Below are 19,334 nucleotides of genomic sequence, written 5' to 3' on the forward strand. Positions count from 1 at the left end.
ATTATAGACTTGGTGCGCTTGGCTTTCTTGTATATGGCAGTAAACAAGAAATTGGTGGAAACTATGGACTAAAGGTATCTTGAAATCCTATACATGTGTGTAGATATCAAGAGTTCATAATATACAGTACCATATTTAGGAGAGTATCCAACACTGTATCACCCCTTCAAAACGCACTGCTGTAATAATGTTACACAATAGTCATCATCACCAAAGGTGTTAACTTGCTTCAAGAGCTATAAGGGCCTTCAAGTGCTTGCAGGTCTTCACTTTGGTATATCAATACCTATCAACAAGTCTTTCATGACGAAGCCGTGTGTTGTAGTTTACTGAAATTATACTAAAATATTTGGATATGTTACACAAAAGGGGCAATACAGGCATTGGATATTCTCCTAAATATATATATCTAATCCAAAACAGCCAAGCTGTAAAAAACGTGTGCGGCCCTCAGAAAGGCTATGGTGAAAAAAGATGTGAAATCCAAGGTGGCGGCCAAGAAATGGCTGTGATGGTAGGTTAATGGTAAAAATTTTAATAACGACAATTCAGGTGAATTTTTGTGCCTTTACAGCTTGGCTGTTTTGGATTAGATTTCATTTCTTTTTGTATTTGTATACCCCAAAGCCAGCCTATGGCCAGCTTTGGGACTTTTTTAACCTATGTTTTTTTTCTTTACTACAGGAAGAAGAAAAGACGAAGTAGATGTACTTTAAATATTTTATCAGTAAATGTACAAATTATATATATGTGACCGGATTTGCGAAAAGGGGTCTTCCACACACATCCAATTTACGAACTTTGGCAGTTCATAATGTCAGATAGGAAAATAGTATATATTGCCTTGAAATTTGGACAGTGATAAGTAACAACATAGGTTAATACATGAACAAAATTTCAGGTTAGTATCTTCTTTGAGCACAAAGGTATGGTCATTCAAGTTCATAGAATTGGATGTGTGTGGAAGACCCTTTTTCGTAAATCCGGTCACATATAATACATATGTGACCGGATTTGCGAAAAGGGGCCATCCACACATCCAATTTGCCAACTTTGACAATTGATAACTTCAGATTGGAAAGAGCTATTGCCTTGAAATTTGGGCAGTGGTGATTTCTTTGCAGCTGAACTCTCTACATGATGATTTCTTTGTAGCTGAACTCTCTACAAGGTAATTTCTTCTAGCTGATCCCTCTACAGGGAGATTTGTTTGTAGCTGAACTATCTACAAGGTAACTTCTTCTAGCTGATCTCTCTACAGGGTGATTTGTTTGTAGCTGAATTCTGTAAAGGTGATTTGTTTGCAGCTGAGCTCTTTACGGTTTCTTTGTAGCTGAACTCTCTACAAAGTAACTTCTTCTAACTGATCTTTCTACAGGGTGATTTGTTTGTAGCTGAACTATCTACAAGGTAATTTCTTCTAGCTGATCTCTCTACAGGGTGATTTGTTTGTAGCTGAATTCTGTACAGGTGATTTCTTTGCAGCTGAGCTCTTTACAGAATGGTTTCTTTGTAGCTGAACTCTCTAAAAGGTAACTTTGTCTAACTGATCTTTCTACAGGGTGATTTGTTCGTAGCTGAACTATCTACAAGTTAATATCTTCTAGCTGATCTCTCTACAGGGTGATTTGTTTGAAGCTGAATTCTGTACAGGTGATTTGTTTGCAGCTGAGCTCTTTACAGAATGGTTTCTTTGTAGCTGAACTCTCTACAAGGTAACTTCTTCTAGCTGATCTCTCTACAGGGAGATTTGTTTGTAGCTGAACTATCTACAAGGTAACTTCTTCTAGCTGATCTCTCTACAGGATGATTTGTTCGTAGCTGAATTCTGTACAGGTGATTTGTTTGCAGATGAACTCTTTACAGAATGGTTTCTTTGTAGCTGAACTCTCTAAAAGGTAACTTCTTCTAGCTGATCTTTCTACAGGGCAATTTGTTTGTGGCAGAATTTTATACAGGGTGATTTCTTTGCAGCTGAACTCTCTACTTGGTGGTTTCTTTGTAGCTGAACTCTCTAAAAGGTAACTTCTTCTAACTGATCTTTCTACAGGGCAATTTGTTTGTGGCTGCATTTTCTACAGGGTGATTTCTTTGCAGCTGAACTCTCTACATGGTGGTTTCTTTGTAGCTGAACTCTCTACAAGGTAATTTCTTCTAGCTGATCTCTCTACAGGGAGATTTGTTTGTAGCTGAACTATCTACAAGGTAACTTCTTCTAACTGATCTTTCTACAGGGCAATTTGCTTGTGGCAGAATTTTATACAGGGTGATTTTTTTGCAGCTGAACTCTCTACATGGTGGTTTCTTTGTAGCTGAACTCTCTACAAAGTAATTTCTTCTAGCTGATCTCTCTACAGGGTGATTTGTTTGTAGCTGAATTCTGTACAGGTGATTTGTTTGCAGCTGAGCTCTTTACAGAATGGTTTCTTTGTAGCTGAACTCTCTACAAGGTAACTTCTTCCAACCGATCATTCTACAGGGCAATTTGTTCGTGGCAGAATTTTATACAGGGGTGATTTCTTTTCAGCTGAACTGTCTACAAGGTAACTTCTTCTAGCTGATCTCTCTACAGGGTGATTTGTTTGTAGCTGAATTCTGTACAGGTGATTTGTTTGCAGCTGAGCTCTAAACAGAATGGTTTCTTTGAAGCTGAACTCTCTACAAGGTAACTTCTTCTAGCTGATGTCTCTACAAGGTGACTAGTTTGTAGCTGAACTCTCTACATGGTGGTTTCTTTGTAACTGAACTTTCTACAAGGTGACTTCTTCTAGCTGATCTTTCTACAGGGTGATTTGTTTGTAGCTGAACTCTCTACAAGGTAACTTCTTCTAGCTGATCTCTCTACAGGGAGATTTGTTTGTAGCTGAACTCTCTACAGGTGATTTGTTTGAAGCTGAACTCTCTAAATGATGGTTTCTTTGTAGCTGAACTCTCTACAAGTAAACTTCTTCTAGCTGATCTCTCTACAGGGTGATTTGCTTGTAGCTGAACTATCTACAAGATAACTTCTTCTAGTTGATCTCTCTACATGGTGATTTGTTTGTAGCTGAATTCTGTATAGGTGATTTGTCTGCAGCTGAGCTCTTTAAATAATGGTTTCTTTGTAGCTGAACTCTCTCAAGGTAACTTCTTCTAGCTGATGTCTTTACAGGGTCACTAGTTTGTAGCTGAATTCTCTACATGGTGGTTTCTTTGTAACTGAACTCTCTACAAGGTAACTTCTTCTAGTTAATCTCTCTACATGGTGATTTGTTTGTAGCTGAATTCTGTATAGGTGATTTGTCTGCAGCTGAGCTCTTTAAAGAATGGTTTCTTTGTAGCTGAACTCTCTACAAGGTAACTTCTTCTAGCTGATGTCTCTACAAAATCACTAGTTCGTAGCTGAGCTCTCTACATTGTGGTTTCTTTGTAACTGAACTCTCTACAAGGTGACCTCTTCTAGCTGATCATTCTACAGGGTGATTTGTTTGAAGCTGAACTCTCTACAAGGTAACTTCTTCTAGCTGATCTCTCTACAGGGAGATTTGTTTGTAGCTGAACTCTCTACAAGGTGACTTCTTCTAGCTGATCTCTCTACAGGGTGATTTGTTTGAAGCTGAACTCTCTACAAGGTGACCTCTTCTAGCTGATCTTTCTACAGGGTGATTTGTTTGAAGCTGAACTCTCTACAAGGTGACCTCTTCTAGCTGATTTCTCTACAGGGTGATTTGTTTCTAGCTGAACTCTCTACAGGTTATTTGTTTGCAGCTAAACTCTCTACATCCATGGTGGTTTCTTTGTAACTGAACTCTCTACATGATTGTTTCTTTGTAGCTGAACTCTCTACAAGGTGACTTCTTCTAGCTGAACTCTCTACAGGGTGATTTCTTTGTAGCTGAACTCTCCACCTGATGGTTTCTTTGTAGCTGAACTCTCTACAAGGTGACTTCTTCTAGCTAATCTCTCTACAGGGAGATTTGTTTTGTAGCTGAACTCTCTACATGATGGTTTCTTTGTAGCTGAACTCTCTGCAAGGCAACTTCTTCTATTTATCTCTCCACAGGGCGATTTGTTTGTAGCTGAAACTCTCTACATGGTGGTTTCTTTGTAGCTGAATTCTACAAGGTGATTTTTTCTAGCTGAACTATCCCTTTCCATAGTTGCATGAACTCCCTACAAGGTAACTTCTTCTAGCTGATCTCTCTACAGGGTGACTTGTGTGTAGCTGATCTCTATACAGGTTTCTTGTTTCTAGCTGATCTCTTGAATTCTCTTCAGGGTGACTGCTCTATTAGGATGACTGCTCTATTAGAGTATCTCGATCTCGCACTTGCTGCACCAAGTTGGATTTCGTGTTATAACTCCGTGGCTTTAAGTCTGATTCTTCTACACCATTGATGAGCTCTTCTAAGATGATTACTCCATCTGTACAACGATTTTCAAAGCATTACCCGAAGCGGTTTATCTGGTAGGCGTGGCAAGCAGTCGTTTTTTTTTATTAGTTAATTTTTGATTGCGTAATTGTTACACACTGTTGGTTTTTTCGTTGTATCTTCCTGTTTTTTAGCTCGATTTCTTTCAAACCACAAATAGTTTGAGGTTCAATAGTTAACCTATTCACCCACCGATTTTCAGCTTCTTCCCATACGCGGTTTACCCTGTAGGCGTGACAACATATTGGTGTTATTTTCGTGAATAATCGCTCATAACTCTTTGCCTGTTTATCGTATTCCAGCCAAAGTTGGTACCGAGATGCGCCTTTATATCCCCCTTCTGTGTGCCAAACTTCAAGGCAATCGGATATGGCGTTCGAGTTTTATAGCAGTTTTTGTAAGTGTGCGACAAGAAAAAGAAAAATAAGAAGAAAAAAAACGAAGAAACTGAGACAATTTTTGAAGTCGCATATCTCGGGAACGCGCGAAGCGATTTCGCTCAAATTTGGAATGTGGGGTGCTACAGTTGGAGGGCATGTCCACAGCAAAAATCATCTTGTTTCATCAAGGAAGCACAGAGCTACGGAAGTGCGAAAATTGCGTTTTCTTTCTTCCTGTCAATATACTCACGGGTGTTACGCGCCGGCTTCTTTTTTTTTTTTTTTTTTTTTTTTTTAACCCTGGCTTGATGGACTGCCCTTTCCTACCAGTCCCAGCACAGATTGCAAGTGCTGGCCAACTGAACAAAATTAAGCAGACAAATGGGATTCCACAGTTACTAAGTCCACTGACTGTGGAGTCCTGGTGTAAACACCAATGGAAGACCGTGCCCCACGAATACACTGAATTGCCGAGCGCAACAAAGAAAAGCTCAGGCAACAACGCAGCCAACCCAGAACCACAGAATAATCATCTCCCCACTTTTTGGCCAGAAGAGAAGCAAGTCGCTTATAAAAAACAGTAGCCTCATGGGCTAAACCGCCAGTGGCAGCCAAAACAATTGGAGTGAAAGTGGCATGCTCCACTTCTCGAACCCGCTGACCATAAGCACGGTGCTTAATCTTTTCATGCTTCCTAAAGGTGGACGACAGAGAGGAGGAACTATTAGAAGGAGCAAAAGGGTTAAAAACACGGACATCAATGAAACATCTCTCCGAACGACCACCCCAGAAGCCGTTTACAGCAACATCCAAGCAAGCCGAATCCTGAGTATTAGAGGTGGCAAGAGGGAACTCATCAGAATGCTGAACCGGCTGTAACTCTGGCTCAACACACACCTGGGAGCAAACCTCAGTAAGAAGGTAGCAGTAAGGTCCCTAATCTCGTTATGACGCAAGGAAGGTAAACCCCCTTTGGGACAGGACAAAGCATGCTCAACAGAAAAGGAGGTTCCGCAAGCACAAAGGGAAGGAGGACCAAGTGGGGACCAACCATACCTCAAAGCCAAAGCATCCTGGAAAGCAGATCTATGGAGAGTGAAACCATGCTCACTCAAGGGTAAGGTGGTGAGCCAGCTTGAAGCACCTCTAACAGTAGCCAAGTCCATCGCACGCCTCAAGGAAGGCCCAAGCTGTTGGTATAGCTCAGCAAATTGTGTAGAACAGTGTTCAGATTTGGCTTTCCTTAAAAGGGCCTTTCTGGCCTGCTGAGAGGCAACAGCCTCAACAAAACTCAAATCATGATTCAATATACATTGGCTAAGAGGTTCCGTGACATCACGAGATGCAGCCAACTCACTAAAACATCTTCTTGTGGGGACAAAAATACCCAGGCCTCCCCACCGAGCAGGAAGGGCAAACAGGAGCCGTGAACTATCACTGGGCGGTGAACAGCCAGTTAAAGTAGGAATAAATACTTGGCGAATCATATCTTCCAGTGGCTGAAAAGCATCACACACACAAGGAACTGTCCGAAAAACAAACAGCTAACGACTGGATAGACCATGGGTGAAGGCACAGTATGCAGCATGGGGCTGACTCTCCGCAAATCTTGATAACCTCTTAATCTCTGCAGACCAGCCCTTAACCTTCTCAACAACAAAACTATTCACATAACTATCAGACCCAATAGCAGCCCCCAAATAAGGGCGGCCCTCCATAGATATTCTAATTCCAGAACCACTGAAGACTGAAGCAGCATCCTGCTGCAAATGTCCCTTGATGATAAGCCAAGTTTTGGTCGCATTAACAAAGTGCCCAAACGAAGGGCCAATTTCACACAGACAGTCCCACCACTTACGCAAAATAGTCAACTTCCCACAAGCACAAGCGTCATCAGCATACCAAACCTGCTCCACTCCCGAAGGGAGACACCTCAGAAGTGGAATTGTGGCCAAAGCATAAAAGGGCATGGCCAACGGATCCCCTTGGGTAGTTCCCTCTTCCGACAGTATTACATCACCTGAAATGAATAAACTAGCTGGAGACCGGTAAATATTAATCAAGGTTGGAGCAAAGGGTGGGCAGAGCTGTCTAATGTTGTGTAAAGCAACTATCCTGTTCAATGAGTTAAAAGCATTACTTGCATCCACAAGTAAAACAGCATCACAATCCTCATTACCAAAAAGCTCACGTACTGAATGAACAGCAGCCTCCATACCCGCCATTTGACCGGCACACATTTGCAGAGGACCAGCCACAATCTGGATGTCCTCTCTGATAACGGAAAGGACTGCCTTGGCCACAATCCTCCTCACAACTTCACAAACTCCAATAGGCCTCACTCCTGGCCTCTTGTCTAAAGCAATCAACCTACAAGCCACAAAAGGGGAAAGAATTTCTGGGGAAATAAATGAAGTACAGATACGTCTAGCAAACAAAGCCAAAGCAGCACACAACTCACTTGAAGCTGAGTGGAAACCAGTGCAGAGACGTCTCCAACAGCGAGCATCCACACCAGATGGACCAGCCACACCCGTCGTCCAGAGTGCAGCAGAACGAATGACACAGCCATCTAAAGGGTCAAATATTACAGGATGGATGACAGGTGGATTAGCCCAATCAGGCAGTAAACAGTTTACATGTAAAGGCTGTGCAGAAGGATGCTTAGACTTAAGGACATCTCTAACTGAATAAGTTGTGGAATCAACAACAACATTGTCATTCAAATTCAAAACTCCTCCATGTCCCTGTTCATCCAATAGCTGGAGGGCAGCCTTGGTCTTTCCTTCAAACATCAACTTGGCAAATAGACGAGAGGAGTGATCACTTGACTGACGCCCCCATCCAGATTTCAAACGGGCCTGAATAGTTTTGCCCTCGTGTAAGAGACCAAGAAGGTCACCATTCCTCCAGAGTACCATCCTCTCACCCAGAATTCTTCCTTTGTCCACAGGTTTAGAACGAGGAGAAGTACGTTGTAACAAGATTGAGCAGGCCACGAACACAGCCTTGAGGGCAATAGACTCCAAGGCAGAGCCCTGTCCCACAGCACGAAACAATCTTGCCAACTCACAAACAAAGGCCTTACCAGCTGAACCACGAGGTACTTCAAACACATTTCTTCGCCAATGAACCACCTCTCTATAGACAACATTCAGATCTTCACAAAAACTGCTAGAATTTTTAGTTCCCCAAATAAAATCACACTTTGCCACTGGTGGAAACTCAGGAAGTTCAGGACAAGACGGTGACACCTGAGACAGAGAATCCCGAACTTCAGGAGGACGAGGAGAATCCTGTGGGGTAGGATGTATAGGGGATTGAGTCCTCACCGGAGAAGGGGGGGCGTCATCAGGAATAATGAAGCGACAGCAACGTTTTCCAGATGAATCCAGGTAGTTTTCTAGAAAATGTTTCAAGGGTTTGTCCCTATAACGGATAGTGGTCTTCTAATTCTTAGCCGCGGCTTTTCCTGCTTCACGCTGAAACTGACATGGCGTAATGGTCTTAGAGTCCAACAAAATACAAAGGCTGGAACCACTGGATAAGTCACCGGTTAACAACTTAGCCTGCAAAGTCCCGCAGACGATATCCAGGGTCCCTGTGGCAGTAGCATTTTCTGACGCCATTACTCGGGGCACGTGCATGATCCACCTTCTTGGGCCGCACGACACACTACCGTGTGTCTTGATATATATATATTATGCACTCTTGTAGATATGTAGCTAATTTGTTTAAACAGGACCAGCGGTTTGCATTAAAGTGGATACAAAACAACATTGCTAAGTTTGGGGGTGACCCAAACTCTGTTACCATATTTGGTCAAAGTGCTGGAGGAGTGTCTGTGGCAGCTCACATGTGTAGTGCAAATAGCAGCGGTCTGTTCCACCGTGTAAACTGTGTTTTAATAATTCCATTAATATAAGTTGGTTATTTAGGGTATCATAGAGAGTTATCCGTTTGGAGTTACATTGAAGGAGTTAAAAGATCACATAAAATTAGAGCACATGTTTGTCAGGGAGTTGGGGTGTGGAGAAAATGATGTCAGCTGTGTGAAGGACAATGTTATCATAGTCCACCATATTTGCTGTCTTTGACACCTATATAGATACTGAACTTTCTCCTTATGCATTTAAATTTTAACAGGGTGTAGATGCTATTGTTGATGCTGAGCTGAAAGTGCTTACAAATAAATTGTGGATTATAACTAGTTAGTTTTTATTTGGTCCCAGTATGGCAGCTATATTTGTGTGGTATCATGTTATAGTCTGTTTGAATTATTTATGCAATGGACTCCATATATAGATGGTATTGAAGTGAGCTTTGCTCTATGTTTGTATATATTCATAGTTATTATATTCATAGTTATTAAATCCTATACACTGCATATGGAGTATTGAAGTTAATTTAATTGTGACTGATTATGGCAAAACTGAAGCTGCAGACTTAATGCCCATGCAGATATCATGTTGGCTACAGTACTATGTAAAAGTGTTAAGTATTGCATTTGCTGCAGGTTCAAGGCTACCTAGGTCGAGTCATGGATTTTTTCTCCTTCCTCCAACTTTTCAAACACACCTTATGTAACTAATCTCTTTGCATCTAATGTCATACAGGCTGTAGGACCAGGTGTCCTACAGACCTTCAGCACTTAATTGTGCTGCAAAGCTTTAATTTAAAAATAATAAAATTAAAAAAAAATTTATAATAAACAGTGACTAAAATAAGTTCGTGAATTTTAAGGCCTTTTATTTCAAGAATTTATTCTATTCTGCTAGTGTTTGACATACCATGTTTTTTAATTTGTATTGTACACAGGTAGGTGAACAACCTTTAATAGCATTTAATGAAGGTAGAGCTGTTTCAATTCCACTCATCATGGTAAGAGCAACTATAAACATTTCCCTTAAGTATGTATGAAATGTACTTACAGAAGCATCATGCAGTATGATAGTACTGTAGTCTGTCCTATACTGTATATGTGATTGGATTTGACAAAAAGTTACCTTTTTTCGCACACAAAGTTTGACCCATTTTTTGAACTTCATAGCTTCATAACTTTTAAGCTGCTGCATAATTTATAATCATCCGAAATTTTCAATGCATGTAGCTACAGTATCTGGTTGCATTTTGATGCAAATAGCAGCTTAATAAATATAAGACATCAACAGTTATGAAATTTTGTTTGTGGTATGTAAAATGTGTGGAAAAGGTACCTTTTTTTGCAACTGCAGTCACATATTAGGAATCATGGAGGTTTACACATTCAAATATATTGACAAGAAGCCAGCCTTATGTTACCTTGGCAGTATTGGGTAGGTGTAGTGAAGCTCAACAGTGCCTTAATAATTCAGTGTGACAACCTGAAGTGCTTCTAATAGGTTGCTACAGAATTTAAATTCAGTGGAATATTGCTAGGAAAGCGGTGCATTGTACAGGCCTTGTAAGGCCCTGGGATACAGGAGTTTTATTGTTGAATTAGTTCAACATGCAATTCAGAATTTCTCTGTGATCAAAAGATCACAGAGAAATTCTGAATTGCATGTTGAACTAATTCAGTCACAGTAAGGACATAAAGTATCATTTATCACTTTATTGCAATTAATTTTGTGGCTCTTTTGTAGGAATCAATTTATTATTATGGACTACAAGTGGCATTTTATGGTCTCTTTAATTTTTCCGAAGTTACAAAGCAGTATCCATTTACTAAAGGCATAGATAATAGAGAACAGATAGCGGTAAAGATCAAGACACACGGTAGTGTGTCGTGCGGCCCAAGAAGCCGGCGCGTAACACCCGTGAGTATATTGACAGGAAGAAAATGCAATTTTCGCACCTCCGTAGCTCTGTGCTGCCTTGATGAAACAAGACGATTTTTGCTCTGGACATGCCCTCCAACTGCAGCACTCCACAATCCAAATTTGAGCGAAATCGCTTTTCGCGTTGTGGAATTTCTGATAGTAGTTGGACACAAGCCACCTTGCCATTTAGGTTAGGAGGCTTGGGCCTACGTGAATCTGAGCGTTCTGCTGCTCCTGCATTTGTGGGGTCCTGTAATTCTTCCCGTATTTTAGTGTCGCGTTTAGTGGAAACTTTTGATGTTTTTATGCCATTTCCCGGGGAGGCTTTCTTCGAAGGTATGTCTGTTTCTGTGTTGCAAAACTCCTCTCAAACTGATCTTCAAGCCATTTTAGATGATTCACTTTTTAAACAGCTTGTAAGCAGTTCCACCATTCGTGATCAAGCACGTCTGCGTGCTTTATCACATTCTTCTGGCACCAGCAGTGGTTGGCTTAAAGCACTTCCACAGCCTGCTTTGGGTCTAGCTATTCCTCCTCACGATTTTACTATAGCTTTACGTTTGTGGCTTGGCATTCCTTTGTTCCCTTCTTTACCACTCTGTACTTGTCTATCTGTCATTGACCAGTTTGGTGATCATCTGCTGGGGTGCTCTCATGGTCCCTTGAGGATCCAGCGTCATAATGCTTTAGTGTCTGTTGTACACCATGCCTTGCTCCAAGATCACCCTTGTGTTCTTAGGGAGCAAGGCATTCCATCTGACCGATCTCGTCCTGGCGACATATACCACCCTGACTTTCATCTTGGTCGTCCTGCCTATTTTGATCTCTCCGTCAGGAGTACCACTCAGTCTGCTGTCATATCTTCTGCTTCTTCTCAGGCTGGGGTGGCCGCTGCTGTTGGTGAGATAGCTAAGGACAACCAATACCAGGACATTGTAAATGATAATGGAGGAGATTTTATCCCTCTTGTATGTGGGACCTTTGGTGTTTGGTCACCATATGCCCTATCAATTTTAGGATCCATAGCTGACAGAACAACTGTTAGAAACGGTTTACCACGAAAGTTTGCTAGGCGCCAACTTCTCCAGCAACTGTCTGTGACTTTGTGGAGGTACAATGCAAAAATGATACTCCGCCAGTATTCGCTTACTGCTGAGGACGAATTTCTTGACTTTGACATCGGTTAAGTTAAGTACGTATAGGTAGTAATAAGTATATAGTTAGGTAATAAGTAGTAGTATGTTGTAGTTTTCAGTATGTAATATTATGGCTTCATTTGTTATTGTAAAAAAAATCTAAGCTTCACGCGTTCCCGAGATATGCGACTTCAAAAATTGGCTCAGTTTCTTCGGGTTTTTTTTCTTCTTGTTTTTCTTTTTCTTGTCGCACACTTACAAAAACTGCTATAAAACGCGAACGCCACATCCGATTGCCTTGAAATTTGGCACACAGAAGGGGGACATAAAGGCGCATCTCGGTACCAACTTTGGCTGGAATACGATAAACAGGGAAAGAGTTATGAGCGATTATTCACGAAACATAACACCAATATGTTGTCACGCCTACAGGGTAAACCGCGTATGGGAAGAAGCTGAAAATCGGTGGGTGAATAGGTTAACTATTGAACCGCAAACCTTTTGTGGTTTGAAAGAAATCGAGTTAAAAAACAGGGAGATACAACGAAAAAACCAACAGTGTGTAACAATTACGCAATCGAGATTAGCTATTAAAAACAAAACGAATGCTTGCCACGCCTACCAGATAAACCGCTTCGGGTAATGCTTTGAAAATCGTTGTACAGATGGAGTAATCATCTTAGAAAGGCTCATCAATGGTGTAGAAGAATCAGACTTAAAGCCACGAAGTTATAACACGAAATCCAATTTGGTGCAGCAAGTGCGAGATCGAGATACTCTAATAGAGCAGTCATCCTAATAGAGCAGTCACCCTGAAGAAAATTCAAGAGATCAGCTAGAAACAAGAAACCTGTATAGAGATCAGCTACACACAAGTCACCCTGTAGAGAGATCAGCTAGAAGAAGTTACCTTGTAGGGAATTCATGCAGCTATGGAAAGAGATAGCTCAGCTAGAAGAAATCACCTTGTAGAGCTCAGCTACAAAGAAACCACCGTGTAGAGAGTTTCAGCTACAAACAAATCGCCCTGTGGAGAGATCAATAAAAGACGTTACCTTGCAGAGAGTTCAACTACAAAGAAACCATCATGTAGAGAGTTCAGCTACAAACAAATCTCCCTGTAGAGAGATTAGCTAGAATAAGTTACCTTGTAGAGAGTTCAGCTACAAAGAAACCATCATGTAGAGAGTTCAGCTACAAACAAATCTCCCTGTAGAGAGATCAGCTAGAAGAAGTTACCTTGTAGAGAGTTCAGCTACAAAGAAACCATTCTGTATAGAGCTCAGCTGCAAACAAATCACCTGTACAGAATTCAGCTACAAACAAATCTCCCTGTAGAGAGATCAGCTGGAAGAAATTACCTTGTAGAGAGTTCAGCTACAAAGAAACCATTCTGTAAAGAGCTCAGCTGCAAACAAATCACCTGTACAGAATTCAGCTACAAACAAATCACCCTGTAGAGAGATCAGCTAGAAGAAATTACCTTGTAGATAGTTCAGCTACAAACAAATCTCCCTGTAGAGAGATCAGCTAGAAGAAATTACCTTGTAGAGAGTTCAGCTACAAAGAAACCACCATGTAGAGAGCAAAGAAATCACCCTGAAGAAAATTCTGCACGAAACAAATTGCCCTGTAGAAAGATCAGTTAGAAGAAGTTACCTTTTAGAAAGTTCAGCTACAAAGAAACCATTCTGTAAAGAGCTCAGCTGCAAACAAATCACCTGTACAGAATTTAGCTACAAACACATCACCCTGTAGAGAGATCAGCTAGAAGAAGTTACCTTGTAGATCGTTCAGCTACAAACAATTCACCCTGTAGAGAGCTTGTAGAGTGTTCAGTTACAAAGAAACCACCATGGAGATTTCTGTAATCAAATTATGTATTATATATATAATTTGTACATTTACTGATAAAATACTTAAAGTACTCTACTTCATCTTTTCTTCTTCCTGTAGTAAAGAAAAAAAACATACGTTAAAAAAGTCCCAAAGCTGACCATAGGCCGGCTTTGGGGTATACAAATACATACAAAAAGAAATGAAATCTAATCCAAAACAGCCAAGCTGCACAAAATTCACCTGAATTGTCATTATTAAAATTTCTACCATTAACCTACCATCACAGCCATTTCTTGGCTGCCACCTTGGATTTCACATCTTTTTTCACCATAGCCTTTCTGAGGACTGCACACTTTTTTTTACTGCTTGGCTGTTTTGGATTAGATTTTATATCTGTAGTAAATAAAGACTGCAAATAACTATGCCATGTGCCATACATACTATAGGCAATGGGAACAGATAATTCATTCTGGTGTCCAACAAGATATGCAGCAGCTGGCTTTAGCAATTCCACAAAAACTGCAGTGTGGTTATACAACTTTGGTCACACTGCATCATTTGATCCCTGGACAGCCAATGAAAAAGTTTGTAATGGACACTGCTGTAAGTTAGAAATGATTTTCATCTCAAATAATAAATCAATTCCAGGTCGTGGTGAAGAATTAGCATTTCTATTTCACAATGCTCCACTTGCTGGATACAATTACACTGAAGCTGAAGAGAAACTTAATCAACAGATGATGACCTACTGGACTAACTTTGCGCATTATGGTGATCCTAATGGAGCAAGTGGTAGTCTAGACTGGCCTCAGTATACATCATATACTAAAAGTGTTCTTCATTTCTTGACAACAAATAACAAGGTAATCATTGTGTCCCTACACATACAAAAGTGATTATAATATCATTCAACATGTTTGCTGAATATCAACCTGAGGTTGTCATGATTAATTAGCACTAATATCATTGCAGCCATTGCTGAAAATATTTGTTGGATTTGTACTGAATTCACCTTTATATACCTTTGATGCATGCCATATTTAAAGGTGCACATTTTGTGTCTTATCATGAGCGATGGTAGTGGTTCATAATAAACATCGCCTATGTTTTTTATCCAAAATCCTAATAGAACACTCAACTAACCACCACCTTAGAAATCTTCTCCAACCCCAAAAGAAGCATTAGAAATTAATTTGGAAGGAGTTTTGGTCCACTAGCAAAGGTGAAGTAAAAAGGAAGTGATAAAGGTACTTTTTTAAAGACTGAAATCTCCATTTTGTTCTTCTTTTTCTTCTTAATTTTCCCACAGGGCTAGAGCAAAATATGAGTACTTTTTGGGAATAAAAACTACATAACATTCCTTCCTATGTATGTCTTTCTTCATGTCCATGGCCTATTTTTAAATGCATATTGCAATGTACGTAACACTACCTGGTAAGCAGCATCACTACAAAATAGCTAAAGTTGGGGAATGAACCACAGGTCTAGTTTAAAGGAGTGGCCCTGAGTGTGATTAGTGTTATATTCTAAATTATTAGTTCATTTGCGTTTGCATGAAGAGGATTATTGGTATGCACACTGCATTTTTAGTATGACATTGCTTTGCACATTTTGGGATAAAAGCAAAGTTTATCATACGGGAGTACTTAAACTCCCAATTTTTCACCAGATAAGCTAAATTAGTATATGGATCACATGTAACCTACAAAAATTAATTCTGAAAATGTAATGAAATTTTATCATTGCTTGAAGTTTCTTAGTTTACTAGAGTGGTATATCCCCAGTATATGGAACAGTTAATCGTTTGTTTTTTAGTAGTTTTTCAGTAAACCTACATTCACTGATGTTTTACTGAGAGTTTAAAAGTTAGTAAAACAACTATGTTCCATATACTTAAAGTTACTGACATTTCACTATCAGTATAACTACAGTAAAGCAGCTTAACAAATAAGTAAACTAAGAACTTTCAAGCAGTGTATGTGAATATTTTATAGCACAAAATTTCTCAAAATATGGTACACCTTTCTTACCTTGAAATCTGTGCACCAATAGGTTGAGGACTACCAATCTGATTATTGCAACTTCTGGGATAAAGTTGGACAAGAATGTTAAACTGTCATTACATTCATGCACTTGTTTGTAAATTAAATTAGTTGTTGTCATATTTAGTTTGCAAGGGTGTACTATGCAGTGGAACCACAGTTATCCAGACTCCATTCATGATTAACTGATCTACAGAAATTACTGCTCTATTAGTGTTTTATTAGGGTAGTCAATAATTTTGAACTTTCTTTAACTATATTTTAAGGCTATTTATATAGTTTCAGCGATATGGACTTTTCAGACTTATAAACCACCCCTGGTCCCAAGGTGTTCGGATGACTATATATATATATATAGTTTAGATAGGTAGTGACAATAATTTGTAATATTCTGAGGTCTTGCTTAGTATGTGTAAAGTTACACCTTGGGCAAGAGTGCTTTGCCTGATATATATGCACAAGTCCTAGGGCGAGTGTGTATGTACAGGCAAAGCACGAGTGCCCATGGTATAACTAATATATTCTACTTTAGCATGTAGACTCACCTAATTGGAAAAATCTTTAGTTGCCATACCCTTCTCTTATATAGGGAACCAAGTAAGCTGTGATTGTGGGATTGACTTTTTCCAAACAAACTGTGATTGTGGGATTCAATTTTAGTACATCAAACAGTAGTTTGATTTTATTATTGCTAATATAGCAATTTTAAGAGACTAGTGTTAATTATGTTACTTTAATTGCTACATTTACAAAAGTAAAAATGAACTACTGTTAATGTATTAAAATTGAATCCCACAATCATAGGTTGTTTGATTCCCTCTATAAGAGAAGAGGATAACAGTATAACATCAAAGAAATCTGATGATTTCTGGATATAGTGTGCACACTTATTAGGTATGCAATGTCTCAAGTTAACGACATATACGCACTGGTGGCAGTGCATATATCTCGTTAACATTTTGAGTCAGTGCGATATGTGATATATATGCACTGGCTTTCCTTTGATCTGAGGTGTGAAAGTGGTACATATATATATATGTAATAGTTATACCATGGGCAAGAGTGCTTTGCTTGATATATACGCACAAGCCCGAGGGCCGCAGGCCCAAGGGCGAGTGTGTATATACAGGCAAAGCACAAGTGCCCATGGTATAACTAATATGTTCTACTTTAGCATGTAGACTCACCTAATAGGCAAAATCTTTAGTTGCTATACCCTTCTCTTATATAGGGAACCAAGTAAGCTGTGATTGTGGCATTAAATTTTACCAAACAAACTGTGATTGTGGGATTCAATTTTAATACATCAAACAGTAGTTTGATTTTATTATTGCTAATATAGCAATTTTAAGAGACTAGTGTTAATTATGTTAATTTAATTGCTACATTTACAAAAGTAAAAAACAAACCACTGCTAATGTATTAAAATTGAATCCCACAATCACAGGTTGTTTGGCAGAATTCAATCCCACAATCGCAGCTTGCTTGATTCCCTATATAAGAGAAGAGGATAACAGTAATACATTAAAGAAATCTGATGATTTCTGGATATAGTGTGCACACCTATTAGGTATGCAATGTCTCAAGTTAACGAGATATACACTGTGAAAAAAGAGGGATATAAGATGGTATTTCCAGTGGCTTATTGAATACAAAAAAGCTTGGTATAACCTGTATTATACTAACAATCTCTTGTAAGACTTCAGTTAATGTGTTAAATATACTGAAACCATATATGCGATGGTATAGTGTGGACATTATATTAGATATAAGCTATTTAAGGTAATGTGGTAAATAAACTGAAACCATATATGTAATAGTATAGTATGGATTATACTAAAGTATAAAATTAGTATAATACAGGATTTATATTAAGGCTTATTTGTATTCAATAAGCCACTGGAAATACCATCTTATATCCCACTTTTTGCATAGTGATACCCAGTGCGTATTATATAGTTATACAACGGCCATGAGTGCTCTGCCTGATATAAACGCACAGCCTGAGGGCCTTCAGGCCCGAAGGAAAGTGCGTTTATACAGGCAGAGCACGAGTACACGTTGTATAACTGTTATGTACAGCTCACCTAATAGGTGGGGAGAGTCTCACAAGACAACTGTAACACTTATAAAGGCCAGGTTTCTAATATCGATTTTGGGTAACCAAGCCGGACGTTGCGATGACATCCCCCCTGCAGCACCACAGCCACCTGAGATATTGAAAGCTAGTACGCTATGGGTTATATGACTAACCTGCATTCGCTGTTCGACTCTCATCATGTAGTGCTCAGCATGCCAGCGTGCCATATAGACTAAGCACCAGACTAATCGCCATAGTGATTCTCTCAAGCAAAAAAGCAGCTTAATAGACGGTTTAAGTAAACAAAACCTAACTACTAAACGGAGCTAGTCTAATTCTTACTATTCACACTGGTTAAACTCAAATCTTGTGGCATGATAAAACTGGTTACCACAATCGAACGTAAAGGTTAGTATTATTTAGAATATATTTGTTTTATTGAGTCATTGTCAAAGTGGACTACAGTTTAATCTGGGCTAAGATGGCACCAGACTAGTAAGGTGTATAAGTATGTTTATATATATGTAGAATAGAGTTGTGGCCACCCGCGTTGGCTTTTTCAATCGCCATTGGCTGCTTGTAAACATTATACGTATTAGTGACGTTATGGCCCACAATCGACCTTTACATGTCCGGCTATAAAAGAATTCGAGTAATCTGTGAAGTGCTTTTCCACCTATTAAGTGAGGTGTCGTAGTGGTCTTCGCCACCGGCACTTGTGCTATGCTGCACAAAACCGCAGCCACTGCAATATCTGTATATTGCACTGCGGTCGGTGCATTATAACTTATAATGCACTCATTGTGGTCTACAAAACCGCAACCAGTGCGTTATAAGTTATAATGCACTCGCTGCGGTCTACAACAGTGCAATATTCAAATTATGGCACTGTTGGTGCCTTTGAACTGCCCACACAGAGTGGTACATATCTCGTTAAGGCAGTGTGAAACGAGATATACACACTGCCTTAACGAGATATACGCACTGGTAGCAGTGCGTATATCTCATTAACATTTTTTGAGTCAGTGCAATATGTGATATATATGCACTGGATTTCCTTTGATCTGAGGTGTGAAAGTGGTACATACATATATGTGACCAGATTTTACAGAACTGAACCAAATCGCACTTCAGGCAAAATCAAACTAACACCACCAGTGGATAGCTACAGTATCGTACTACAAGTTTTGACCCTCAGCACTACTCAAACTACACGAGGCTGGTTTTAACAGACGTCTTTACTGGGAGGTGTGGAGTGCTCAAATGGCGGTTTCAGGCCTTGTGAAGGACCTGGCTTGGCAAGAATCATTGGTTTACTGGTGGACAGCCTTATAATGTTGGCCAGACGTGTTCTCTGTAGATTTTGCTACATATCAGCCACTAAGGAGCCAGCACATCCCTGTAATCTCGTGTCTGGACTCCAATCGTGGCCTGCCTACATTTTGAGGTCTATCTTTTGCCCTCCCCACCACCCCCCAGCCTCCACCCCCCAGCCTCCACCCCCCAGCCTCCACTCCCCAGCCTATACCCCTTTGTGAGCACTCGTGATACTACTTCGCTCGTCCAACTGCTCAGATTTTCTATCTTATTTGGCGGGAAACTGTACAAGCAGCTACAAGTACTGGAAGTGGCTAGAAAGGTAAC

At 39.9% G+C, this 19,334-nt stretch overlaps 2 protein-coding genes and 1 pseudogene across 3 annotated transcripts in view; 1 reads left to right on the plus strand and 2 right to left on the minus strand.

Moving 5' to 3' along the window:
* Positions 1-10,665, minus strand: part of LOC136241680 (roundabout homolog 1-like) — a 302,043-nt gene extending 291,378 nt beyond the window's left edge. Inside the window, exon 1 of the mRNA XM_066032935.1 lies at positions 10,629-10,665. The gene's annotated coding sequence lies outside the window, so the exon portion shown is untranslated. The remainder of the gene's footprint in view (positions 1-10,628) is intronic.
* LOC136241687 (uncharacterized) lies at positions 5,098-6,300 on the minus strand (annotated as a pseudogene).
* On the plus strand, positions 7,964-15,721 carry LOC136241692 (acetylcholinesterase-like). Of its 2 annotated transcripts, XM_066032954.1 has the most exons (5): positions 7,964-8,187; positions 9,611-9,673; positions 14,015-14,171; positions 14,217-14,431; positions 15,621-15,721. In XM_066032954.1, exons 2-5 carry the CDS (start codon positions 9,671-9,673, stop codon positions 15,678-15,680), a joined length of 435 nt encoding a protein of 144 aa, XP_065889026.1. In that variant the 5' UTR covers positions 7,964-8,187; positions 9,611-9,670; the 3' UTR covers positions 15,681-15,721. The 2 variants fall into 2 exon arrangements, with proteins under 2 accessions (XP_065889026.1, XP_065889027.1); XM_066032955.1 differs by lacking the exon at positions 9,611-9,673.
* Positions 15,722-19,334: the final 3,613 nt, after the last annotated feature.

This window comes from Dysidea avara, chromosome 12 (assembly GCF_963678975.1).
Source record: "Dysidea avara chromosome 12, odDysAvar1.4, whole genome shotgun sequence".
NCBI lineage: Eukaryota > Metazoa > Porifera > Demospongiae > Dictyoceratida > Dysideidae > Dysidea > Dysidea avara.